At 49.1% G+C, this 26,860-nt stretch overlaps 1 protein-coding gene and 1 long non-coding RNA gene across 2 annotated transcripts in view; one reads left to right on the forward strand and one right to left on the reverse strand.

Annotated features, from left to right (window-relative positions):
• LOC149339463 (uncharacterized) overlaps positions 1–3,345 on the forward strand; it is a 61,800-nt gene extending 58,455 nt beyond the window's left edge. Inside the window, exon 2 of the mRNA XM_089548251.1 lies at positions 724–3,345. Coding sequence (XP_089404377.1) covers positions 724–1,382 — 659 coding nt within the window. The 3' untranslated portion in view covers positions 1,383–3,345. The remainder of the gene's footprint in view (positions 1–723) is intronic.
• The window catches only part of LOC149339464 (uncharacterized), a 204,510-nt gene that overhangs the window by 48,998 nt on the left and 128,652 nt on the right, over positions 1–26,860 (reverse strand). Inside the window, exon 2 of the long non-coding RNA XR_016283526.1 lies at positions 21,083–21,192. This is a non-coding gene — a long non-coding RNA (uncharacterized LOC149339464). The remainder of the gene's footprint in view (positions 1–21,082; positions 21,193–26,860) is intronic.

Genomic DNA, 26,860 nt, shown 5'->3' on the forward strand with positions numbered 1-26,860 from the left:
ATCGCTGTGTTGCGACAATCATGCTAATAGAGTTGGTGTCCCTGTTGAGAGCAGGACCTCGAGCAAGCCCAGCTGGAGGCTTGAACTGGTAGTGCAGATAGACATGGAAGTTTCGCTTGATTTGCGTATCCGCTAACCCGACGGCTTCGATCGCCAAGTGGGAAAGCTCTAGTCCGTAACAGACCGGTAACTGTGGGTCATTATCATCTCGCTTGGTCGGGCGCCAGCCACGGTGATCCTGTCCATAGGCGTTCTCTAATATCATCTCGTCAGCTGCTTCTTTGGCACCTTCGGAACAGATTTTCTGACTATGACTGGACACTGATTATCTCTTCAGTAGGTTCACAAAGTGAACAATGGAGGGGAGGTCTTAGGGTGCTTGCAGTTGTCTTCGTCTGGGCAAAGCGTTCATAACTGGCAGTGTTTAAATAGGTCCATCACTCCGAGGAGGAACGCCCAGAGAGGGGAAGGAGGGTCTTCCTCCTCGGAGTGAAGGGCCTATTTAAACACTGCCAGTTATGAACGCTTTGCCCCATCGAAGACAAGTGCAACCACCCTGAGGCCACCCCTTCATTGTTCACTTTGTGCGTGTCAAGAAACCACACAACTGCCCTCTCACTCTACCATAGTCTTCACTATGTTAGTTATGTGTACAAAAACGTGCGGTGCCTGAGTGCTGTCTAATGTGGCGTTTCCCTCTGGTCTCGATTTTCTCTGGTGCAGCCGACTGCGTGACCCCCGCCGACATGAGCCTGGCCGCACTGCCATCGTCGCTGCCGCCGTCCCCGTACTCGCCATCCCCGGCCTCCTCTTCGCCCTCGTCGTCGTTCCCGCTGCCGCACTCGCTGTACGGCGCCACGGCCAGCGCGTCGCCGCTGTTCGCCGGCGGCGGCGACGCCTCGCCGCCTCTCTTCATGCCGCTGCCGTTCCCGCTACCGCCCAGTCCACACCGACCGTACGAGCCCTGGACCAGAGCTCCCGGCATGTCGCCGTACCTGGCAGCGGCCGCCGCTGCGGCCGCCGTACCTCCGCCCCCCGCCGCCGCGGGCCCGCCGCCCCCGCTGCACCTGGCCGCTGCCGGTCTGCCCAGGCCCATCCCGACCACGACTATGTCCGCGGCCGCCGCGGCAGCTGCCGCCGCCGCCACGACAGCGTCGAGGTACGACGCCGGCGCCGACGCGGTCGCGACAGCAGTCGCGGCGACCACGGTTCAGACGTCCAGCGTCGCGTCCTACTCGCCCTCGATGTACGCCTACGACCGCAGCGCGGCGGCCGCTGCGGCTGCGGCGGCTGCCGCCGCCGGCATGTCGCTCCACTTCGACCACCACCACCCGAGCATCCCGCTCTCTTCGTACCCGCCGTCGCTCCTCTGGTGGGACTGAGGAGGGAGGAGGTGCCCGCGTGAGGAGGCGCGCTTCTGACGGTGTGAGTGAGTGGTGTGCGCGCGCTTGGGACTTTTTTCTCCAATTTAGAACGCTGGCCAGTGCTGCGCGCGAACTGCGGCCTAGATGGGAGCGCGGGCCGGACGGTTTCTGATTTGCCTAGAGGCCACGCTTGTGTTGCTCCCCGTCTGGTTATTTTGCTCATATTTCTTTTCTCGTTCGGTTTCTTCTTTTTTTTTTTGTCATGCCAACAGATCGTTTTCTTTTTTTTTCTTTTTATAACCTTTCAGTGCAGTGTTTCGCCAAGTTATGTCTGTCGTGATATTCTTCGAGGGCTTGCTGCCACCTCGAAAGGGTTTGTTATAGATTCCCTGTCGCGTGTACAAAGTGTGTTGCTTTCATTTTTGTTTGTTTATCACCGTCGTGCACTTTTCTTTCGTTCTTATTTCCTCGTTTTAGTTCCCGATTGTCTCGTGCTCGATGATGCCAGCGTTGTGCTGAATCGCGGCCCCGAAGAATTCAACAAAGGTGCTGATGTCTCTGCTCATGCGCTTACGGCGGCAATCTTGAGTTGCCCTGACCGCGCGTCGAGCATCGCAGTTCCGGTTTTGTTAAAATAATAACGGTTACGACCCATACCGACAAATGACAAATGTTCGGTGCCGGTTAGTCCTTATACTGTTTGTCTTACCCCAGTGTAGATAGGACAGTGTCGGTCTAAGCAGGATTTCTCGTTTTTATTTTTTGCTGAAAACGCACAGCCGCGCTCATCTCAACCCTTCAACACAAGTCTCTCTAGCATTCTCTCAGCATGTAGCCATCTCGGCTTCCAAGGGGAGTCTACATGTTTTTTCACTGATTAATCGGTGAAGCACGCATTGCGTCATGCTGTCTGGTAAAAGCACAGCTGAACTTCGGCCTGAATGTTTTGCGGATTTATGCTCGGATGCATTGGCTGCTTCGGCAAGCGCTCTGTGTTTGCCATATGACGATGAGCACTACTTCACTTACGACGCCAACGCTGAAAGGCGCATACGCAATGGCTAAAGGCTCCCTAAATATCACCAGCACTTAGGAACATGTCTCTTAAGTCGGCAGAGGAAGAAAGTGAATGTGTAACTCGGCTAGTAACTGTGCTCAAGGGGGTAAAACAAGAAAGTTTTTAACCTGCCATGCTTCAACAACACGTCCTTAGCTGAACGCTTCGCAGAAGCTAGTCGTTAGGCGGTGCTATTGCTTCACCAAATGATGTTCTCTCCCTGAAAACTAAATTCGACGAGAATAGGGTTAAGATTATCTCTTTAGCAGAACTTTGTGCTCATTTTTCTTTTGTTATCGCTCATTTCTCAAAAGCTTACGACAAACCAGTGCAACCTGAGGAGCACTTTGCAGGTTTTGCTTGGACGCAAATGCTTCGTAACTTATGCGATATTTTTAGAAGGCACACTGTTCTGTACGGGAGAGGATTGAACGCAATGAGGACATACAGAAGGCACACTGTTCTGCGCGGAAAAGGATTGAACGCGAGGAGGATATATGTTCCACTACTTATTTATATCAAACTAATGACCGCCTGCTTTCTACACGTTTTGGAATAGACTACATTTGTTACGGTGCACATTCTTCTGTATAGAACCGTGATTTCAATCGCTCGCGTAGTCTTTGTGACCTCCTCCCTACCGGTCGGGCAAACCGCCGTGAGTTTTAGACACTTCTTGGTTGCGACCGTCCTACAGTCCTCACACATGACTAGGAAGCTTCGACGGTTCTCTTTTTTCTTTTTCATTGTTCCTTACTTCAACGACCCCGCATGCTGTCTTTTTTGCACTGTATGAACTAGCCGCTGTCACGAAAATTTCGTTCCCGACGACGACGAGGGAAGCAAAAAAAAAATCGCTCGCTGTGTCAAACATGCGCACAATACATGGAAGAATCTTCTTTCCATATGTCCGCGGGCGCCTGTGCTTTGGTTGCGGAGGCAGGCTGTCTCTAAGACTGGTCGAGTACAAGCTTTTGCTACTGGGCTTCGAGAATTGCTGCCCGTTGGCATCGGCATGTCTGTACATTTTTTTTTTTGTCGCTTCGCTGGTCGTCTTCTACATTGTATATATTGAAGACAGTTCATCGTGTGTTTCTCTATTGCTTCATCTGCATGTGTATGCGTGAGTGTCGGCCCGAGCGTCCCACATTGTGAAGAACACTGATGTAAGGGCACATGGGTCTCTTGCTTCTCAGCGACATATAAACCGGGCTTCAACCGACTTTCCTTTCATCTCTTTTTGTGGGAATAATTAGCACACACCATATTTTGAGCACGCTGCGTAGTGACACTTTGTTCAACTCTTAAAACCGTGTTGTGAGCTGGGAAGATCTGTCGATTCGAAATCACGTGCTCAGGAGTTCACTTTTCATCCGTTTAGAACTTGCGAGACGACGGTGTGTGTGGTTCGCAAAGCGACCTCAGTCAAAGCGCACTTAGTGGCTGTCCTACTTGTATGTGGTACGGTTTCGCTGTAGCGGAAAGAACGATTCGAAAGGTCATCCTTCTTCATGAGCGCTCCTTCGGTGAATGCAGGGCGTCCACAAATGCATTGACAGCATTCTGGTGGCGCGGAGTATTTGGTGTAGAGCTATTTCCTTGCACGAAGCGCTTTTTTTTTTTTTTTGCATTCAGGCCACTCTTAGTTACCTGAACTGGCATTTCACCTAGATTGGCCGCAGGCTGAAAGTTTGGAGCCACGTGAAGTTTCTACAAGTTAGAGAGGCACAAGGAATAATTTTTACGCTCACCCCTCGGTAACATCTCTCGCCTTCGCAGCTTAGCACGCAACACCAGTCGAAATACATAGAGCTCCACTTTTGTTTTCAGCAAGCTTCAACCGAAACAAAAGGCACACGGTTGGTACACAAGTGTTATGTGAAGTGTAACGTATCGTTTATGTAATTTTCGCATCACTCATCAATTTCAATTGACTGGAATGAGTGCAGGTGAGCTTGAGACTATGTCAGCTTGATAAGAGACGAGAAACGGTCTTATCGTATTCCTACATTTACTGAGTCACGCCGAACCTACGAGCCGAAATCATAAGGATAGCGCCCGAGAGAAATCGAGTGCTTCGAGGGAGTAATCGTTGTACGAATAGCGGCGGACTGCAAGTCTTCAGAAGGCTTATTCTTACGACGCCTTCGGGGGGCCGCTCTAGTCTCGCTTTCCAAGTAAACCCGCTGGTGTGGTGCTCGTGTGGTCTCTACATTAAAAGTCGCCCGTTAACTCGTGCTGAGAACGGAGCAACTGCCTACATGCTACATAATACATAAAACGCATAAAATGCTACATAAAACGCCGCTGACGTCGCCGACATTTTCGGACACAGTACACCAGGCTGTGTACTCAGCGACCTTGAGAGTAAGGAGCGCAGTGAAACGCACAAACGTTGTGAGATTGCCTTTTTCCATCTATTCTAGGGTTTTGTAACTCTTTTTTTCTCTTTCCGCATCGTGGTGGGTCTCGTGACCGAGGCCATCACTGTTAAGTAGTGTGCGTCTGGGTGGGAGTTCGTGTCAGTTCAAGTGGTTTCCGTGTGTGTCGCGCTCCTGGCCTATTGTATGCCTCTTATGCAAATTGTGCCCCCTGTACATGCCATATGTGTGACGTGTGTGACGCTTATAATTTAAGGGACACATTGCTGAGACGGCGTCTCACTGCGTGGGGTTTGGTGTTCGGCTGCTCCCTTGACTGCCTGTGTACGAAACGATGTTATAGCCCGCATTCTTTAGTTCATAACCCGAGTGACAAAAGTGAACGCACGTTACTGAGGTGGTGATTGTGTTTTGCGGGTGACGCAAAAGAACACACACTATTCAGGTGGTGATTGTGTTCGCGTGCGACAGAATGTCTTGTTTTTGGCTTTGAAGAATCTGGTTCAAAAGAGAAGGCGTGGTTCTAAAGCAGAATCGCGGCGGGCCCTGTAAAAAGAATGTTTCCTTGCAAGCTTCACTAAGAAAAATGTGGCAGCGTTTGATCAGAGTGAAGATATTTAAATTGTCTTCACAGCAAAACTTTACACTTTATTTCAGCGTTCCTTTTATTGCGGTTCATTGAAAAGTCGCCGTGTTCCATGTTGTTAGCAGTCTCTCTTCAAGTATGCTTTGCTAAAGCCGACATAGCACCCAGGCAGGCTTATTGTAAAGCTGTTGTTTCACAAACGAACCTGTGCACTGAGGCGCCGTCCGGGCAGAGTTTGTAACGAATGTAAACACATATTTTTTCTTTCTGTGGTGTAAGATACTGGACGCTGCTTTCGATGTAAAACAAACAAACAAAAAGGTAATATGTAGCGACGTGTCGGACACCTGTTTAAATTGCAGTCGCGGGCGCCCCGCCCCCGGCTGCCGTCGGAGAAACCAGTTTGCACAAAGGGCCATGAAGAAAACGCGGTTCACCTTTTTAGCCGAGGAGAGATCTCGAACCTGACTGACGTGTATACATGGCCTCTTTGACTAGACCCACGACTTGGAGGACGCGGTCGCAGTCCACACGACTCTAGGAGCGCCGGGCAGATCTACGTTCGACTCCACCCTAAGCTTGTAAACGCTGTAGAACCAGTCCGTTTTTTCCGGATGTCGTGAAACGCTCGTCATTACTACTATCCAGTCGTGTGTTGTTGTAAACCCATCCGTCGGTTTTTCGTGCGAGCCGAGTGTCTTTGAGCGCAGGGCTCTCCCACTCTGTACCTTCCCGCGCGCGCTTCAGCTTGTTTTCATGCCCTCTCCCCCACCCTTCTCCCCCTCCTTCCCCTCACGCCCACTTACCCCCCAGCCTTCCTTCCGGTGGTCGCCATATTTCTCCGCGTGTGGAAAAACAAAGAAATAATCTGCCCGTCTCCTGTACCGCCTTTTTGGATGTTAGTGTATCTGTGTGTGCGTGTGTGTACTAAAGTGTACGTACGGTGTATGGGCAAAATGTTAGGCGACTGCCTGTTTTGGTTGGCTCTAGTAACCGAGGCTGCAGTGCTGAGATGAAACAAAAAAAAACATAACAAGAAGGAAACCGAAATGAAGACATTTGTGTGTGTGTGTGTGCTTGATTTTTATGCGAAGGAGGTGTGAGGAGTTTATCACGTGATGTTTGTATTCGATTGTCGGATCCCCGTGTGTTGCGCAAGGATTCCGATACCGGGGCACGTAGCGAGGCCTTTTTCATTTGCATTTTTTACTGCCTGTCTCCGAGGAAGGAAATGATCAATACATTGATCAATACATGATCAATGTTGATCAATACATGATCAATACAAATGGTTGACGAAGAGCTTGATAGAAATACTGTTTTTTTCCCCTCGCTACGTGACTGGTTCAGTGCCTGTGAAAAGCGAAGTGCATTATAGAATTCGCTGTTGCGATGAAGCTGCGTAGAGATGTGATAGGACGGCGCTAATCCAGAGTTTGTGACGACCCAGTGTCGCTCGCCAGTCACGTTGGAAGCAACCTGCCCTGATCTTAAGCAGCGTTGTGTTCCGTATGCACCAAAGTGTCAAAGAGTATTGCGTCGTTTACAGCTTGTATATTGTTTGTTGTACCGTGGTCGCTGGAGCAGAAGGTGACTTCCAGGGAGTCCCATGACTTTTTTTGTTAAAAAAAATTTATAATTTTTTGCACATTCCCAAGTGAGCCGCAAGGTTTTTTGTACGGCGTATTGACGGTGGCTGGCGCCGCTGCCTTAATTAATGAGCAAGCAGGTGTAATGAACAGTAAACAGAAAAGTAGTTCATGGTTGCTACATAGCAAAAGGCTTCGTAACTAGCAAGTTAACTTTCTGAAAGCACAGCTCTGCGTTCTGCGCTGTCGTGGTAATTTTCTCTCGATCCATGCTTAAACATGCATTACTCTGCGACAAAAAAAAAATGGAGGGAAAATAGGGGGAGTGTCTTGAATTGCACCGCGTTCATCCGGTAATCAGTGTCGCAACAGCAATGGGAACTCACCCCTGATACATTTTTCTGTGCGCTCATTCAATGCTACTGATGTCTTTCATTTTTAATGGACCTTTTCACCCGGCAGGAACAATGTCCCCCGAAACTCGTGCCTCAGTGTATATTTTTGGGGAATCGTTCTTACGAAAGGATTCACTTAATTTAACTTCACAGCCGTGTCAAAAAGCACTTGGCTCAGGTCCAAGCTCTTGAGATCAAACTACCATTTCGGCCATTTTTCATCGCTTTGTCGCATAACGCAACATATGACACACGTCTTGTAACGTTGTTCATTTACGCCAACGGTGCAACGCGTCTTTCTTCGAAGCAATTGTTGCGCTTTTGTACTAATGCACATTCGGCGAAGAACTTTTTACTTCGACTGTAGTGTCAAGTTCGCTGATGCGGGAGATTTACTGAAACGTACGCTGATGAGAGAATAAGTCCTACACGTTTGCAGGGCGATGTGGTGAAATCAAGTTCACCTCACAAAGATCGTTGCGCAACACGTTCGTGAATTTTACCATCACATGCATCAGTAAGCAACTACACGTCCATTTCATGCATGTAGGCGGTAGTATCACTTCAATGTAAGCAACCTTGCGTTTCACTTGGGAACTCTGTGCCAAAAAAAAAGGCAGATATATTGTTGCCAGACGAGTGCAATGTCGCGAGACGAGCTAAAAGTAGCCAAAGTTATTCTTTATTGGCAACTGTGATGGAAACTGCGCAAGGCTTTATGTGTTATCCGTTCTTATCCTTTTATTTTATTCTCTCTGCCTGACAGTACACATAAGCAGACAGGGCGCCAAGTCCGTTCGTTTGCGCCACGGTGCTCTCGTTTGGCGAATCAACAACACTGTCTCCTTTCTAGTCGTAGCTTCGCCCTCGCTTCTGCGCTTGTCTCGTGTAAACGTGCAATCAGCCGCGCTGCGCTCCAAGCGCCACGTCCCGGAGGCGGCGGGCTGAGAGCACGTCTACCGAGAGCTTTATTCATGGGACTCCGAAGTCAACACTGGCGTTGCCTTTTTTTATCTTTTCACGCGTGATGTTCATGAGACCACGTAGAAGTGTGATGCGCGCGTCTCCGTATCATAGTGGAGCGATTCGTCAGCGCGTTGTTTGTTTGTTGTTTACCATCAAAGTCAGTGAGCTGAGTTTTGCGACGATAGTCGCCATTGTGTGCCACGCACAGAGTTGAGTGAAAGAAATATCTGGTCGCATGCGACGAAACCTCTCAAGAGCCGGACGCTTTAGTCTATACACTTCCTGTGAGGACATTTCCATTTTTTTTTTTTTATGCTAGAGTGAAATTTGACGTCTCCCCATCACATAGACCTGAAGCCTTTCTTGGTGCACGCCGCCGCGGTGGCTCAGCGGTTATGGTGCTCAGCTGCTGACCCAAAAGACGCGGGTTCGATCCCGGCCGCGGCGGCTAGAATTTCTTTGGAGGAGAAATTCTAGAGGACCGGGTACTGTGCGATGTCAGTGCACGTTAAAGAACCCCAGGTGGTTGAAATTTCCGGAGCCCTCCACTACGGCGTCTCTCGTAGCCTTAGTCGCTTTGAGACGTTAAACCCCATAAACCAAACCAACCTTTCTTGGTGCAAATGGCACCAAACAGCCGACGGCTGTGAAACGGTAACCACTCATTTCGCAAACTAGTTCGCTGCGGCATCGATGTGCAGCCAAACATCCTCTTCTATAAGTTTCCTGTGTATAAAATTTAAAATTTCTTTCAGCTGTCTGGACATTCACGCCTTCCAAGATGAGTCTGCAGACGACCAACGCAACGCAGGCTTACGTCTCTTGAGAGGTTCCGCCGTTTGACTTAAATCAAGAAGGGAAAGGGGGAATGATATTCTCCCCTTAAATATATATGCACTGAAGCGAACGCTGTGATGTTATGAACTGCGCGCCAAGAAGAGAAAGAGAGGGCTTCCTGGTGTTGCAGAGCTTGGTTTATGCACGAGGGTTTCCCGGTCTGTTTGTGCTGGAACCCCGTAACAAGAGTAGGAATTTTTTTTTTCGTGACGATTGTGATACCTTGCTCTGACTGTGTACTGCGGGGATCCGACTGAAGAGCCTTCGCAAGTTAGTTCGTGCCTGTACAATCGCGTTGCGGCTTGGACCCGCGTCGAAATGTGAATGCCCAGAGATCCTGCTTTTCCTGGTGCGAGTAAAATCGCTGCTTTGGTGCCTGCCTCATTTCGGTACCACTTGATTTCGTTCGTATATCGCATTTGGCTTTTGCTTTTGTTTGTTCTTGGTGTTCACCATGCGCCTGCGTTTTGAAATTTGTCTAGCTCGTTGTCTTTGCTCGCATGTGACGTTCTTCGTAATAATGAAATGAAATCCCACCGGACATTTATAGAGTAGCCCCGCTGGGCCCACGTTTAATTTGTGTCTGCAAGGTTTCTGTAATTTTTGTTTTGTTTTTGTCACCACTGGCCTGCATAGTCAGTGCGGTCGTATGGGTTCATACTGCTCTCGCAGCTGGTCTCGCGGAATCACGCACGCGTGAAGAACGGATCGTGCACGTGAATGGGTTAAAGCTGCACGCGTCTTGGCCCGGTATTATCGAACAACTGCGAAGGTGTCTTAAAGGCCTTGCGGACCGCGCGGTTCGACGTCGGAGCGTCAGAAGTGTGATATGCGCAGTTGTGATATTGGCGTTCGCCCCGCTGTGGGCAACGCAGCGTGTTTTGCGCGGTACTTATTGTCGACCCGATTGTAGTATTGGGGTAGGCCGGACCACGCCGCTCAAGCCTCTTTTTTTTTTTTTTTTCTAACGAGCCACGTGCGCAGCCAGTGCTGTTTTGAGCGCGCATTTAGCAGCTGGTGAACGAGTGTGGCTAGAGTTTACACCTTTGAAAGAAATGTTTGGGAATAAAAACAAAAAAGAAACACACACAAAATGTATTGAGGAGTTTGTAAGAGGATATTTTGTACATGGATGTCGTTGCCAAATAAAAAGCTGTGAGTCGAGAAGTCTGGCTTGTTCTGAAGAGCTTTCTTGTGTCTTCGGAGTCGTCAAAAATGACTCATTTTCGAAGTTTTTTTCCAAAGAACAGTGGACGAATGTACACTATGAGCATGTCATCAAGGGGTATACGGCTGGCATCTTCGGTCGAGTTGAAGCTCTGCCGTAGGTATATCCAAATTCAGCGTCAAGTGATGACGGCGAAGTGAAAAGAGCGACTTGTTGTAACTTATCGGTTCCTAAAAGTGATCACTGAGAAAAATGAAGCTATGGAGCAGGAATCCGGTGGTAGGAGGCAGGCATCTGCCGTTATCGTCACGAGAAGTCTAATTAAAATTTTAATGTCTGCAGTCAAGCTCTGAAAGAAACCCCAGCAACTCAGGCTCAGCAACTGCACTGAACTTATAGGCAGCGGGGAAAAAAAAGGAAAAAAAGAGAACAGTTTCATTTTCATGCAACTACCAGGACCTGGTAACTTCATCATCTATAATCAGTGTGGAAATTTTGATTGTGTCAAGTTTAGCTCCAGCCGAGCTTTGGCTAGAGACATCAAAACCTGCCTCGGTTATTTAAAACGCATTGAAAAAAAGACAAAAGTGTAATCCAGGATTCCGGATATCAGATATCGAGACAAGAGTGTCAGATATGTATATATTGATGTTGGCACTCCAGATAACGAGAGGTCAAATATCGATACTGACGCTGATGGACATCTGGTACAATTAGCCAAGACGATTAATTTGGAATGGCTAGGTCGATGGCTTGATTTTCACCTCAGCCCGCGACTGTAACTTAATCGGTGGCCGATTTCTTGGGGAAGACGATGCGACAGCTTGCTTGAAGCCTGCTTCACGCCGCTAATAAAAATGGTATGCTTCAAACTACCGGGATCGTCCCCTGCCTTATCACTTCAAACGAATAGCAGCACAGCCGGCCACCCTATGCTAGATCCACCTGCCACTATGGAGGATCTGCGCAACACCTGCTAGCGACAGAGCTCGCTAGGCTGGAGGTCTTCTCCGCGCACTAATTGCGGCCCATGTCATTCATTAGCTAAGTACTTTCTTTTGCAACTCATTTCCGCCATGGTACGGATACATCATTACCTTGTCCCAGCAAAAAAAGTTTCCCAGCGTGCTCAAGACGTGCTTGGAGCGAAACAGCCGGTTTCGACACTGAACAACGGACAAGGTATTTTCTTTCAACTGTAGAGCTTAGGCGATGTAGCCCCCTATTGCAGCGCTACAGCAGCCGGTCAAGTTGCCTAGCGCTGTAGGTGTTGCAAGAGGCAGTACGTAGAATCCATACAGCTTCTCAAGTTAACCTTTAGGATAAGGAGATCGTTTGTCTAAGCGAGTTTCTTACAGGGCATTTTATCCACTTTAGGAATGCCGGGAAATGTGAAATTCGGTCACATGTTTAGGAGAATCCCATAAGGTGGAGAAGATTTATAGTTAGTGAGCAATTACTCACTGGCATCCACCTAAGCGCAGCCATACGGCTACAAAGGAAAACTTTCTGAGAATTTTCGTGGTTAAAACAAAAATTCCTCCTGTCCGGGGTTACAACTCGGAACCATCGCTTCACCGGAGCAGCCACTCTACCAAGTGAGCTAACCGGGACATCAGGCTCATTGTAGGGCGAGAGCTAAATGATCAATAACTCGAAGTTGGAACAGTGTTGGTCAAATGAATATGTGAAACCCCCAAGGTGGAGTAGATTTGTAATAAGGGAGGAATTATTCTCTGGCATCCACCCAAACGCAGCCATACGGCTGCAAAGGAAATGTATACAGCTTTCTCAGAAACTTCGTAGTGGAAGAAATATTCGTCCACTAAAAATTGAAAATTGGTTTTGAGGAAAAAAAATGGCGTAGTAACTCTCACATATCACGATGAATACCCGAACCGCTGCGTAAGGGAAGGGATAAAGGAGGGAGTGAAAGAAGAGAGGAAGAAAGAGGTGGCGTAGTGGAGGGCTCCGGAGTAATTTCGGCCACCTGGGGATCTTAACGTCAGTACTCCCTTATTACTAAATGTGAAAATGGTGTTTCGCTCGATTAGTGTTTGGCCGAAAACGTGGATTCTGCTTATAAAATATAGCTACGCAGCGGTGATCTGTAAATTATTTGCGGATTCGATTAATTTGATAACACGTTTCTCATTTTCACAATTTTTTTTCGACTAAAATTTTTGTATTAGGCGCGTATGGAAATTGGCAAAGTGTTTCTGGGAGGTTCTCCATAGATAAAAATTATATTCATAAAACTGAATCCTCCTTTTCGGAAAATTGCCAGCGAAACGGGGAAAAAAAAATTACCTTTCCCGGCACTTCTGCCGTGGGTAACGATCACAGCGCCTCCCTTCCTTCTAAGTTATATTGAGAAACTCTGCTGTGGAAACCACGCAACCATTTAATAGTATCAAAACACAGACACGTGGCATATGAGATAGTAGAGAGATATTAAACAGTTGGGTGGGCTGCCTTGAGGAAGGGAATAAGGGGACGAAGGGAAAGAAAGAATAAAGATGGAGACACATGAAAGCCGTGCATATATGAAGAATTCGCACCAAGTTTGTTAACGGTACTGTAGGAAACGATAACGTTATTGCGTCGTCCGGCTCTTCCGACTCTGAAGAGCCCCTGTGGAACACAAATAGACGATGCGAGCTGCTTCATACATCACTGTTGCAGTCCTTTCCATGAGAGCGCATGGACGCGCAGAGACCACATCAGCGGAGACGAGACCTCGAGACACGGTTCATCTGTCAACGGCAGTGTCAGCCGTCGCTAAAGTACGGTTTCATGAAGCCTGCACGGGCTTCATCACCAAACTGGGCGCCTTGCTGATGTCAGCATGATCAACGCCCTGCTCTCTTGGTTAAGCAATGCCCCGCGCAAGCGAGAAGCAAAACGCATCCCCGTGGACCATGGAGCTGTCAGTGTCAAGAAATACGTGCTTCAGAAATGTGCGAATATGTACAATCCTTGTCAAAAGTAACCAGGCTGCGTGGTTTGCTTCTAGCTCGTACAGTGGAGCCCTTACACCTTCCCTGAAGCTGAAATGGTCGTTAAAGGTAAGGACTGGGGGTCTTCTTACCTTCCAACACCTTTCGATCTTTAGGAAAGCCACAAGGCCTCAACTATACAAGCTAGAAGCAAACCATGCAGCCTGGTTACTTTTAACAAAGACTGTACGTGCCTTACTAGTTGGTAAAGAATGATACGTCCCATAAACCTCGGGGTTCCTTAAAGGGTGCAGATCTAAAGGATCACCGAGGCTGGCAACGTTCTGGAATTGTAGATGTGGCTGTAGCCAACCCAACACGCGTGGTGACAATATAGATGAGATCTCAGTGGACATCACCCAGGCAGAGAAAACAGTAGAAGAGACGGAAGGCACACCACAAGGCATGCGTGGAAAACAGAGTAGACAGTGTAATACCGAGAAAGTAGGCACTGTCTATTTCCGCCGTTACTACCTGTCACGCATTTACCGCGCAGCTAGTGTTGAAAAACGTCCGAGCAAGAACCAGATCACGCCCCCTTTTACCGAAATTTTCCAGTTCCCAGCGATTTATAAAACCGTCCGTAACTGATCAAAAACTTGTATTCAAATGTTGCGAGCGGCGTTCCAAATCCGCAAGTCCCCTTTCCGCAACGGGCGGACATGACTCTGCATTAACCCGAGTATCACCCGTCGACGCAGACGACGCAGATGGCAAACCAATGGACGCTAAGCAGGCGCCCGCCAGCCGCATGACTCGGCGGCATCCCGGTATCAGCAGGTTGAGATATCGGTCTCCGATTCCCCGAATGCGCGAAGGATCGATCGCTGCAGGGGAGCCACAGCACACCTCCAACCATGCGAATCGCAACCGCGCAGCGCGCGATGAAATAATGCAGACGCTTTGTTCGCGCTGGTGTGCGTGTGTTCGCAGTGAGCTCTGTGCAACGTGTACCTGCGGGCGAATTATAATTGAGCATCTTGCCGGGCTCCTCGTGGATACCTCTTGGCACGGACGGCGTGTGCCTACTGCGCCAACCCTCCCAACGGCCCCACTGGATCGCAAGCACATAGGTAAGAGCCAGCCACGCTCAACCACTTTTTCTCGCATACGTTACATCGTGCAAGAAGGCAGGTCACGGTCGCGATTGCTCTCCGGAGTCGGGTTACATGTATACACGAATACAAGCGGCTAGTGCGCCTGGTTTGGTGGCTCTCACGCGGCATTCGACGGAAAATCCAACGCGTCGCTTTGCCGGCGCGTTTCGGGTTGCGCAGCGCACAGGCGGAACCACTGGCAGCGCTGCCTCCTCCTTCGAGCGCTGCTGGAGCGGCGAGGGTCATTTGCATGGACCCCCCCCCCCCCCCCGTTCTCTCCGTGCAAGCTCGGTGACACCCAAGGGTAAAGTGCTCGACGCACGACGCTTGCCTCGCTTGGCCGGCTCTCTCCCCCGCTAGGCAGCCAGGCAGGCAGGCCTTGGAAGGATGGAAGGGATGCCAGCCGTACCTCCGACTCCACGAGTGTATATACGGAGACGCCCGCTGCTTTAAAGTATGCAGCAGCAGCCGCTTTGACCGTCGTGTCGTGCGAAGAAGGAGACACATGTTTGGCCTAAAGATCCCCTTAATCTAGGAATGTGTCGCCGGCTTCTCATTTCCATATTTGCAGGCAGCGGAGGCGGCAGGTATGTAGGTATGTATAAACGTGGGTCGCCCGAGGAGCAAGAAGGAAGAGGGGAGAGGGGGTGTGATAATCTTCCGCTTATGCCTCTGCGTTTCCACAGTCGCTTGCGCGGAAAATACTAGCGCCACGGAGTCGCTCTAAATCACACACACCGCGGGACCCAGCTCGGAAAGTGGATTGCGAAAGCGCTGAAAAAGTGTAACCGCATTTAACGACCCCGCGGCAGCTACCGGTTCGCGCGAGACGGGTTTAAATGCGTTTGAGCTCGACAAGATGTCCGCTGCGCGCATCTCCTTACGAAGGCAACACAGTAATGGATTCTGGCAGGGGCTGTGGCATTCCTTTTGCCAGCTGTCTCGTGACGGTTCGCGCATTCTTGGTAACGCTTAACGCTAAGAAGGTTGGAACGATCGGTAGATCGGTCGAGGACTGTGATGATGGGCAAACTGCATTCTAATTCAGAAATCGGCAAAATTGCAGTAACTGTATTACTTAGCCCTCACGACGACGTTAGTAAGTCCATTAGGAGGCTAACTATGGCTAATGTCACATTGCACTTAGCTTCCATGGGAGTAGTGCTGCAATTTTAGCTATAGCAATGCTTGGTGTTAGTCAACTAAAGACTATCTCCTGTACCCCTTTTAGTCCTTTAATTCTGGCCCAGAGCATGGGAGTAAGAAGCTCGCTGTGTTAATTGACGCCCATGTCAGCCTGCAAATTGCTGATTTATATCTCCGCAGCTGCGCATTGATGGAGGAGACAAAGCAGGCCGATAGCTGTCGTAACCATTGGTTAAACAGAAGCGATGGAGACAGCGTTTAGGCATCGTCGGTTTTCCTAATAAGCAAAAGCTAAGACCTGCTCGCGCTTTTCAGCAGCGAGACTTGTCGATCTTGCAAAAATTTATTCCTTGATGCTTACGCCAGTGTCCTCGGACGCGTTCTCGGACGTGTCCTCGGACGTTACCTCGGGACTGGAAGCCAGTTGAACACATGTCGTAGGGCTTGCACGCGTAGTTCGGCCCTCCTTCCCATCTGCATCCAAACCCTTTGTGGCCGCAGGCCACCATTACTCTCGCATTAGAGCCCAAGTATCCCATCACGCCAGTTCTCTCTCCCCTCTCGGAAATGCCTGTTGTCAGGGGGGGGGGGGGGGGGGGGGGTCATCACTTCGCTCGAGTTTCATTCTCCTTTCGGTTTGGACTCAAGAAGCGCAGTGTACTTTAGGAGTCTGTATTTTTAACCATAGCAAGCGCCAGCTTTCAAGCGGCAATTCTGCGAGGCTTGCGTGCGCGGGGAGATATAGCGGGCAGATGTAGCCACGCTCCCGCTGGAACAAGAGCGGAGCGCGCGACACGTTCGCACGTTAGCGCGGTTCGCGAGAGGGGCAGCGGCGACGCACACCGAAGCTCTGATGACCGTACGCACACCTCCCGCGACACGCAGTATAACAGGCGGCCGCTCGCTGTTCTCGGCGCGGCGCGCTAAATTGCGTCGCTTAACGCACGTGACCTTCCCTGCCTGCTCCGCCGCTGCCAACGACGAGCAGGTGTGTGGCGTCTGTCATGTGTGCTGGAGAGAAATAGAAAAAAATGTGCCTGGGCGGATGAAACTGCTCGGTGTAAGTATGCCCGGAGAACGAGGGGCGGTGCGGGGAAGCGCACAGGGGCGGCGCGGTGGGGCATGTCGCTGGCGCGAACAGTGAGAACAACCGCGTCGTCGTCGTCGTTCTCCTATAGTCGGTCGCCCAGCGCGACGCGTGCGCTCACGCTCCGAGCGAGATTGTTGCCGCAACCTGACGCGAGATTGTCTCGGCCCGCAACAACTCTTGATGGGAAAATGAAAACCATTAGCGCACTCGGTTGGATGAGCTCCCGACCTCCTCCGCTTTAGCGGGCCGTGCTCGACGCGCAGCTAATGAAGCGTTAGTGGTCCGCTCCGCACCGGCGCCCTCACCGCTCGCGCGTCGCACGGCCGCAGGGTCCCCCGGCGCGTGTGTGACACGAAGGTGCGGTTACGTCAAGGCTCTGTCTCTGTGCTCACCTCGCACGCACGTCCACCGGGGTGCGCCGTTTGTTTTGTGGAGTGTGCATTCGTTGCGAGGCTTAGGAAAGCGCTATGCGCGTTGCGTTGAGGGAGGGGAGCGCGTGGCGTGCGTGATGACGAAGGTAATGAGAGCAGCTGAATGGAGACAGAGAGAGAGAGAAAAGAAAGGCCTAAGAAATGAGCAGGAAAGAAAGCCACTCGTGCGGTCCGAGTGTTGCTCTTCAAGAATGGCGGTCCGAGTGTTGCTCTTCAAGAAACACCTCACGGCGTTTTCCATAAGCGTCTATTTCACTCCAGCTGCCGTATGCCTTCGCCAATTCGTGTTTCTTTTTTTTTTTTTACTTTTACCCAATTTCACTATTTGTGGTGGCCTCATGAAAATCATGGCGCGATAATGTTGCCACCCCCGCCCTCTCGGCTTCGTGCGATACAAAGGAGTCTGAGACATGGCTTCTAGCAGATTGTCGACGGCGCCAGTCAAAACAACGACGGAAAAGCAGAATGGGGCACGCAGGATGGAACTGTACTGACGACTACAACTGGTTTTGTGGACTTTGTAGCTGGCTTCCAAGACAAGTGTTTCTACAAACTGGCTCATATTATGGCTTCTCCAGTACAGCCGCTTGGCCCGCTACAACCCCGAAGCAATGAAAATCAGTGAAAGAATATATGGTTATCCCGGCAGTCACACAAGTGGACTCTGGGCTGATTGAATTGGGTGCATCCTCAGTTTTTATATCAGTAAATGGTCGCAACCTTGGAAAGGGTGTTGTAGAGAGCGTCGGAAACTTCAAGGTGTGCATGAATGTACAGTGCGTGTTTTGCAGGGTTAAGAAGTGAAGTTGCGCCGGCATCAAGCTGTATACTGAGAGTAGCTTTAGTATCTATATATATTTTGTGTATTTATCTATATATGTGTATATATTATCTATAGATGCCTTATATATATAGTATGTATGTAACTATGTGAATGGCGTGAAGTAGATGATTGTACTTGATTTAATAGACAATTTCTGCGACCAAAGCTTTGTCGCCCTTAGGCATATATGTCGGCCTATGCAGTACCCAAGGGTAAAAGAGTACGGACTTAAGCATCTTATGCTTAATTGTGGCTACAGTGCTAAGCTAAATTTACAAACGCTTTGAACACATCAATTAACAGAAAACAAGAAAAACGTCACCAAGAGTGCATAGGTCACCAGGCATTCATGCTTTGGTCAGCGCTAACTAAAACGAACACATCGAAATATATGGAGAAAGAATAAGCGACACCGCGGCGTTATTCTCGCCTGGGAATCACTTTCCTATACCCATATATACGACTGGTTTCGTGCTGCCATGCTCTGATCATAAGGCAGTTACCGCGTGCGCACTTTTCCGCATTGGGCCGCTATTTGCTGTGCGAAAGTGATTGAGAGGGTAAACCAATTACTTCCTTACGGACAAGACTTTGTTTTTACTTCCTCTGTGCTTGCGTCGGTGTCTAACCCGTCGGCTTTCTCCGTTGGCGTTCTCCCACACCTCAAGGAAGACTGGATGTGCACTTCGCTAGGAAAAAAATCAAAGCGGCTAGAAATAGCATTAAAGAAAAATACTCGTATAAATGGCGAGACCAACTAATTACATAGTTGTTAAGACTTCATCCCATCTGCGCCCTCGTTATATACTCCACCCGCTCTCTCACTGGACGCGCAATAGCGTCACTGAGCGAACATGGGCTTTGAGCGAACGAAATAAAATTTTCACGTTTACCACTAACACTTTCTGCAGCTAGCGTGTTTCGTCGCTATCTAATGCATGACCAAACAAAATGGCGCGGCGAAGCCCACCCGTCGTGCCCCGCGCCCTTCCCTGCGTTTACCCCCTTTCCACGTCCAGAACCTCTTTCCAACCTGTCGGCAACTTTGCGGACCTAAACTCGGCTTCCAACAGCCACAATCTAGAAATCACCGCGCGCCTGGTCGCACGGAGCAGCAGGAACATGACCACGCGCACTTTCGGGAAGTTCCGGGCAACTGTCTTCGTACCACCTATATCTCGCCGCGCCGCGAGCTGGCATTAACGTGGAATTAGACTCCCCCGAAGGGCCCGGGCTCTCCTCGCCTAACCCCAATCTCTGCACCGCTCTTCCCGGGGATTTCCCCGGTTTTCCCAACCCACCCGAAGTCCCCTGAGGCGCTGTATCACCGCCGCACTCAGTCGGCAAAATTTTGCAGTCGCAGCCGCTGTATGCGTACGCGTGTAGCCGCCCCCCGTTTTCGCGGCCCCCTCCAGACAACTTGGCGCCACAAACAAGCAATCCCCGTCTTGGCGCCAGCGTCTAGACCGCAGTGTGCTCAAAAGTTTTAGCGAGATTGCCCCTCGCGATTCAGTTGTATACGACCGGCAACGCGATATGGCGGCTTGGACTGCAAACCACCGCCGCCGCGATCACTGTTGCTGCTGCTGTGTCTTCCCAACCTCTGCGGAGTAGTAGAATGCGACCAGTTGTTTGTGTCTCGCGTGGGACTTTGTACCCGGCGCGCTTCTTTTGTCGTTGCCGTTATTTTCGTTCTCCTCGGTCACCATGCACTTTAGCGCTCGTGGTACTGCAGGAGAGGCTGCTTTTCTCGGGATGGCATCCATCCGTCGGCACCCCCGTATGGAAGTGCTTCCACCAGTCGCGCATCTTTGCAGTTGCTGTCCCTTCTGAAAGTAAGGCACCCCTCCTCCTCCCACCTTCCACATCCTCCTCCTCTTCCCGTCTTGATCACATTCATTCCTTTACCTTCCTTTCTTTTTTTTTAGATTTCGGTAAAGTCTTTTCCTAGCCCCCTCCAAACTTGCGTTCAAACTATACGTTCCCTTCGTCGCAGCCTGCTTCCACCTCCCCACCTTTCTTCCCCATTTTTTTCCCTCATTCCCCTCCCGAGCCCGAAAATCGAATCGTCCCCGTAGGGATGAATGTGGAGGCTTCCCTTTTCCGATCCGCGAAGAACATGCTGCGACGAGACGCGCTGAGATACGCGTCGTATCGGCAGCCACCTTGGCTTGCGTCGCATTGCTATGCGGAACTCTCTCCCCCTCACCTTCCACGGGCGATGAAAGCTGCGGATTGCCGGTGAGCCCCTCCGTGGCACGGTCGTTGAGGTCCCCGTTCAGCGTACATGAAGGCTTTGCTTGTTCTTTCGTCCAAGTGCATGTGCGTCTGTGCGTGTGCGTGCATTTATTTCCCCCCACCCCCGCCCCCATAAAAATAAAATGCCGAGATGAGAAGCTTTATACCAGCTATTTCATTGTTCTTCCCGTAGACAGCTCCAAGAGCGCAGACCGATCGCAACGTTCTAAGCTTCGGGTTTTCAACACCTGAGACCCCCCGCGCTGTTAAGAGACGGGGTTCGGGTGAAGTACCGCCGGCTAGAAAAAGAAGAGAAAAATTCGTCGAAAAATGCTGCCACTATTCTGGAAAGTTTTCGATAGCGCTACTTGGGAATAATCGTTTTGTTTTGTTTGAAGATGTGCTTTAACATGACGTTATGTTCAGATTTCATTCCGCTTTGCAGACTTTTCAAATGCTTAATTTCGGAGGGCTGTATAAGCGTGTGTGCGTGTACAGGTGCGGTCAAAATATTGCGGAGCACTCGCTTCGTCTTTTGAAACTTTCTTACGCATTCCGTAAAGATATGATTTATTGGCTCCACACGCGAGCGCACCAGCGGCACGTGCTAACTAATGCATAATTTAATTCCTAATTTTAAATCGCTAGGTAAGGCGTCGGTACAGTTTGATGGCCGAAGCACGCTACGTACTGTTATGGCCTGTTAAGGTACTGTTATGGTACTGTTATGTGTAAATGAATGGAAAGTGAACTTTGATGTTATTCGGCTTTACCAAGGTATCGATTGCAAGTCATCAAGAGGTAGCGAGAAAAAGTAGTCTTTAGAGCCTCCAGTCGACTTAAATACAGAGAGCAATGCATTAGAAGCCAGCAAAGAAACTGCAGACGCATTTGCAGTGTGCAGGAATTACTTACGAGGCCAGAGACGCTAGCTGTGTCATAGGCGGAAGCAAAACCTCCGAGAGGATGATGTTTCGTCGACAGCTTCTTTGCGCTGATATCGCAGTTGACGCTTCTGGAAACACCTGCAAGAAAGGATAATATACCTTTGTTACTGACAGCCTAGCCTCCTGTTGAAACCTCGCTTTTTTCAGAGCAAGCATGAGTAGGAGCATACCGGAGACGTATTAGTAGAGACGTGTACCAGTTTACCGGACTCAGCATGGCACTGCGCGTACGCAGGGGGCGTCCAGTAAACTGGTATACGTCTGCGGTATGCTAAAAGCGTCTATTACCATTTATTAGGTGCTAAAAAGGGTTATTTTACTCCTCGGGTCACTGCCACCAGCTGCACACGGAACGAGTAATTAAATATGTTCTGGAGTAGAGTGGGTGGACTTTCCTTGTTTTGTTATTTTCAAAATGGGACCGGCTTTTTCTGAGCTCAATTTTCGTTTTTCTTTTTTTTCGGCGAGTATTTTTCCCTAAGGACGAATTGCCGTTTTTTTTTTTATGCCGGTCATATAATGCAGTATTCCTGCCAGGTCAAAAGTCAACGTAGATTTCATTTTGGCTTTTGGCAACAATTCGATTTCCCAGGTATTAAAACACACATGGTCGCTAACTGCGGGTAAAGCGCTTGTAGCTGTGCTTGCAGAAAGAAATACTGTCGGCAATTAAAAAAAAACTAAACAGGAAAAACGCACAGGCTATTATACGGTGTGATACAATGAATTTGCGTCTGTAGTATTGGTTGCGTATATTTCTATTATACGTTGACCGCCTTCCCATTGAGTTTTTCCATTTTATTTCGCAGTCGCTTTATCGTCCCGCTCCGGCTTCTAGCGGGAGGTGGGTGGAGGCACGTGGGTGGTCCTGTACCCACAAGCCTCTCCCCCCCCCCCCCCCCCCCCCCCGCGCACTCCTGTGCTTTCGCGCATTGTTTCGTGTTTAGCAATGGTAGCCATCCATTTTTATTTGTTCTTTCCTTTGTTTTTTGTTTCTTTGCCACTGCTGTGCATAAAGATGCTGCACGCATTCTCGTCAGCACTTCAGTGAAGCAGGCGTAAATCCGCCGGCCGCAAGAACACGTACATTAAGTAGCGAATGTAGCGCAAACCTTGATTTTTTCATCCTGTGACTCAGTTTTGCAGCCACTGCAGTATTTGTAGAAGAGGCAATGAGTATTGTCACGAAAAAATTGCTGTATATATTAATTACAGAATCGCTGCATCTCAGAAAGCAACTGGCAGTTTATTTGAAGTAGTTGCATCAAGAACGCTGCATACAAAAGCCTGTGGGGTACGGCGAGGTATAGTTTCCTTCTATGGCTCAACCTCTGAACGTGAACTAAGTCGCTGTCAGGTCAATTATCGTCTCGCCGTCGCCACACGTGCTCTAACATGGGGCTATGGCACCTACAACAATTAGCAATCTCCGATTCCGGTGTTGATTTTATCTTGATTAATAGTCGTTTCACTGCATAATGCATAGCAGCCACCAGTGCAAGCAGTTCGACTCTAATCTTCAAGGTCAACGATGGCTATCGCTAATAAGCGCGGCAGTGGTGCTTGTTGCGTTGTGCAAGCACTATAGGCCTGCCTTAGGCGTATGCACACACGAGACAAGGCGCCGGCAGGCGCTGTTCTGTGGCGCATCCCACTAACTAGTCGTTTGGCAGCGACAGCTTTCGCCGAGTTTCCATCAAGTTGTGCTCACGCAAACCCTGAGGATTTTCGCTTCCGGTTTGGTATCGACCGCGAGGGCTGACGTATATATGTGGCGTCGGCATGCAAGAAGGCTATGGCGCACCACATTCGTTGCACCACAGGCAAGATGGACGGCGACGGAACGAAGTCGGTGCATGCATCGTTCGTCACCGCTACCGTCCAACTCCCGTTCCGGGCACGCCACGACGACTATACCAGAACCGTTGCTGTCACTACGCACACATTGCGCTTTTTAATTAGCTTAAGAAAGTATTTTGCAAGCGGAGTGTGAAGTTGGGCGAGGTGGTAAGTCTTCGCGGTAATTAACAGCGAGAAAAGGCACTCATGAACACTCAGAGACCCCACGACTGTTCACTGAATAGAGGTTTCCGTTTTATTGTTCACATCCTTGTTTTCTTTTTTCCTTTTTGCGCTCTTTGCATTGAAATTTCGGCGCCCGTTCGTCGAAGATATGCATAGCGCGCAGGCCACGACCGTACTTGACGACCGGACAAAGAAGATTGTTTATTGTTTTATTGTTTAAACAGCCGTGTTGGCTTAATGGCTATGACGTGCGGCTGCTGAGCCTAAAGTCACGAAATGAAAATCTGGCCACGGCGACTCTATTTCGATGGAAGTGCAATGGAAAAACGCTCGTGCACTGTTCGACGTCAGTTGCTTGTAAACTCCGGTGGTCCCGATAAATCCTGGGCTCTCCACTACGACATCCCTAAATAACCAAAGTCCAGCTTCGGGCACTAAACCTCGCAAACCGAACCTAACCATGCCTCTTCCGTTTTTCGACCTGGTATCGTGACACGCCAACCACTCCATCTTGCATGCATTGAAGACCGACGCCCCAGACACTCGCTATAGATGGTTAGATTTCTCAGAAAGCACTGCATGAACCACAGCATCAAAGTTGCACGCACGCGCAGGTACATATATTTAATACTTCGCACGTTGGTTCACCCGCCTTACAAGGGCGCCGAGTTACTTTATTAGTTGACTTCATTAGTGCAGCTTTTACAGTGCAGCATTACATTACAGCATTACAGTGCAGCTTTACAGTGTAGCGGTTGCATATTTCCTTGCTATAGTATTCCCTTCATCCGCTGTAGAGAGGTGTATAAACGTGACCTGGGCTGCGTTCTATTTCGGCAGCGTCCATGTACACGAAATGTGCCCGCATGATGCCACACCCGTTTCGATTTTCGCATATCTTGTTACGTTCGCGAGCTCTGAACAGTGCGATGAGTTCCTGCAATTTTTTTCTTTTCTCCCTTTCCTGCGCGGCACAAACGGAAATATGTCAGTGTTTTAGAATCTGGTTCAGTTTTTTGTTTCTTTTTTTTGTGGGGAAGGAAGGAAAGTGCGAATGGACAGCAGTGACCAACGCTGCCTTTGCGTTGCCGTACAGCCACAAGAAGGAAGATCCCGCCGGAAATTGAAGACAAGGCGCATTGATTTTCTATGTCTGGTCGTCGTTGTTTCTTGCTTTCGCTTGCTGGCTGGCGGAATCGGAGATCTTACCAGATTCGCAGAAATCTTCGTGGGCGATTTTGGTGACTAGACAACATTCAACTATGACTAGAGTGGGAAGATGCGCATGACTACACTGGAAGGTGAGCATGATTAGACTGGGAAGGTGAACATTATTAGACTATAAATGTGCGCACATTAGACTGGAAAGGTATACATGACTAGCCTGGGACGGTGCACTTGACTAGACTAGAAAGCTGCACTTGACTAGACTGGGACGGTGCACTTGACTAGACTAGAAAGCTGCACTTGACTAGACTAAAAAGCTGCACTTGACTAGACTAGAAAGCTGCTCTTGACTAGACTATAAAGCTGCACTTGACTAGACTATAAAGCTGCACTTGACTAGACTATAAAGCTGCACTTGACTAGACTAGAAAGCTGCGCTTGACTAGACTAGAAAGCTGCGCTTGACTAGACTAGAAAGCTGCGCTTGACAAGACTAGAAAGGTGCACTTGAGTAGACTAGAAAGGTGCACTTGACAAGACTAGAAAGGTGCACTTGAGTAGACTAGAAAGGTGCACTTGACTAGACTAGAAAGCTGCACTTGGCTAGACTGGGACGGTGCACTTGACTAGACTAGAAAGCTGCATTTGACTAGACTAGAAAGCTGCACTTGACAAGACTAGAAAGCTGCACTTGACAAGACTAGAAAGCTGCACTTGACAAAACTAGAAAACTGCACTTGACTAGACTAGAAAGGTGCACTTGACTAGACTAGAAACCTGCGCTTGACTAGACTAGAAAGCTGCGCTTGACTAGACTAGAAAGCTGCGCTTGACTAGACTAGAAAGCTGCGCTTGACTAGACTAGAAAGCTGCGCTTGACTAGACTAGAAAGCTGCGCTTGACTAGACCAGAAAGGTGCACTTGACTAGACTAGAAAGGTGCACTTGACAAGACTAGAAAGATGCACTTGAGTAGACTAGAAAGGTGCACTTGACTAGACTAGGAAGCTGCACTTGGCTAGACTGGGACGGTGCACTTGACTAGACTAGAAAGCTGCATTTGACTAGACTAGAAAGCTGCATTTGACTAGACTAGAAAGCTGCACTTGACAAGACTAGAAAGCTGCACTTGACAAGACTAGAAAGCTGCACTTGACAAGACTAGAAAGCTGCACTTGACAAAACTAGAAAACTGCACTTGACTAGACTAGAAAGGTGCACTTGACTAGACTAGAAAGGTGCACTTGACTAGACTAGAAAGGTGCACTTGACTACACTAGAAAAGTGCACTTGAGTAGACTAGAAAGCTGCACTTGGCTAGACTGGGACGGTGCACTTGACTAGACTAGAAAGCTGCACTTGACTAGACTGGGACGGTGCACTTCACTAGACTAGAAAGCTGTACTTGACTAGACTAGAAAGCTGCACTTGACCAGACTAGAAAGCTGCAGTTTCCTAGACTGTAAAGCTCCAGTTTGCTAGACTATAAAGCTGCACTTTGCTAGGCTATAAAGCTGCACTTTGCTAGGCTATAAAGCTGCACTTTGCTAGACTATGAAGCAGCACTTGACTAGACTAGAAAGCTGCTCTTGACTAGACTAGAAAGCTGCACTTGACAAGACTAGAAAGCTGCACTTGACTAGACTAGAAAGCTGCAGTTTCCTAGACTGTAAAGCTCCAGTTTGCTAGACTATAAAGCTGCACTTTACTAGGCTATAAAGCTGCACTTTACTAGGCTATAAAGCTGCACTTTACTAGACTATAAAGCTGCACTTTGCTAGGCTATAAAGCTGCACTTTGCTAGACTATAAATCTACACTTTACTAGACTATGAAGCTGCACTTGACTAGACTAGAAAGCTGCACTTGACTAGACTAGAAAGCTGCACCTGACTAGACTAGAAAGCTGCACTTGACTAGACTACAAAGCTGCACTTGACAAATCTAGAAAGCTGCACTTGACTAGACTAGAAAGCTGCACTTGACTAGACTAGAAAGCTGAACTTGACTAGACTAGAAAGCTGAACTTGACTAGACTAGAAAGCTGCACTTGACTAGACTAGAAAGCTGCACTTGACTAGGCGTGTGCATGACTGCGCACGAAGTGAAGGTGCGCATGACTAGACGGCGAATGTGCGCATGTGTGAGCGACAGGGAGGAACAGAAAGCGAGCACATGGGTGACAGGCCTTTAACATTACGCAAGAAAGTCCACGCGCACTGCACGCTGGAAGAGGGGACCACCGTGTGACGGATAATTTGTGAATTCAACAGCTGAGTGCATGAGAAAGTACTATGCTTTGTCACTTTCAATATGAAAGGAAACTGCTTATTTATTCTGGCACAGTGCTTTCGACTGTGAACTCTCATGCATTCGGCATAATGGATTCTTATATTTCGCTATACTCTTGCTTGACGCACCCGCGCAGAGTAAGAGCTTTTTTTTTATTACTCAATCATCAGCAATACTCTCTGTGCGCGGCCAAAGGGGAGCACAGTGTCAGGCTGTGGTGATTTGCCGGTTCTATGTATATCAGACGGTTTGCTCTCTAACTAA

This window comes from Amblyomma mixtum, chromosome 6, assembly GCF_055824585.1.
Source record: "Amblyomma mixtum isolate Tamu chromosome 6, ASM5582458v1, whole genome shotgun sequence".
In the NCBI taxonomy this organism is placed as follows: domain Eukaryota; kingdom Metazoa; phylum Arthropoda; class Arachnida; order Ixodida; family Ixodidae; genus Amblyomma; species Amblyomma mixtum.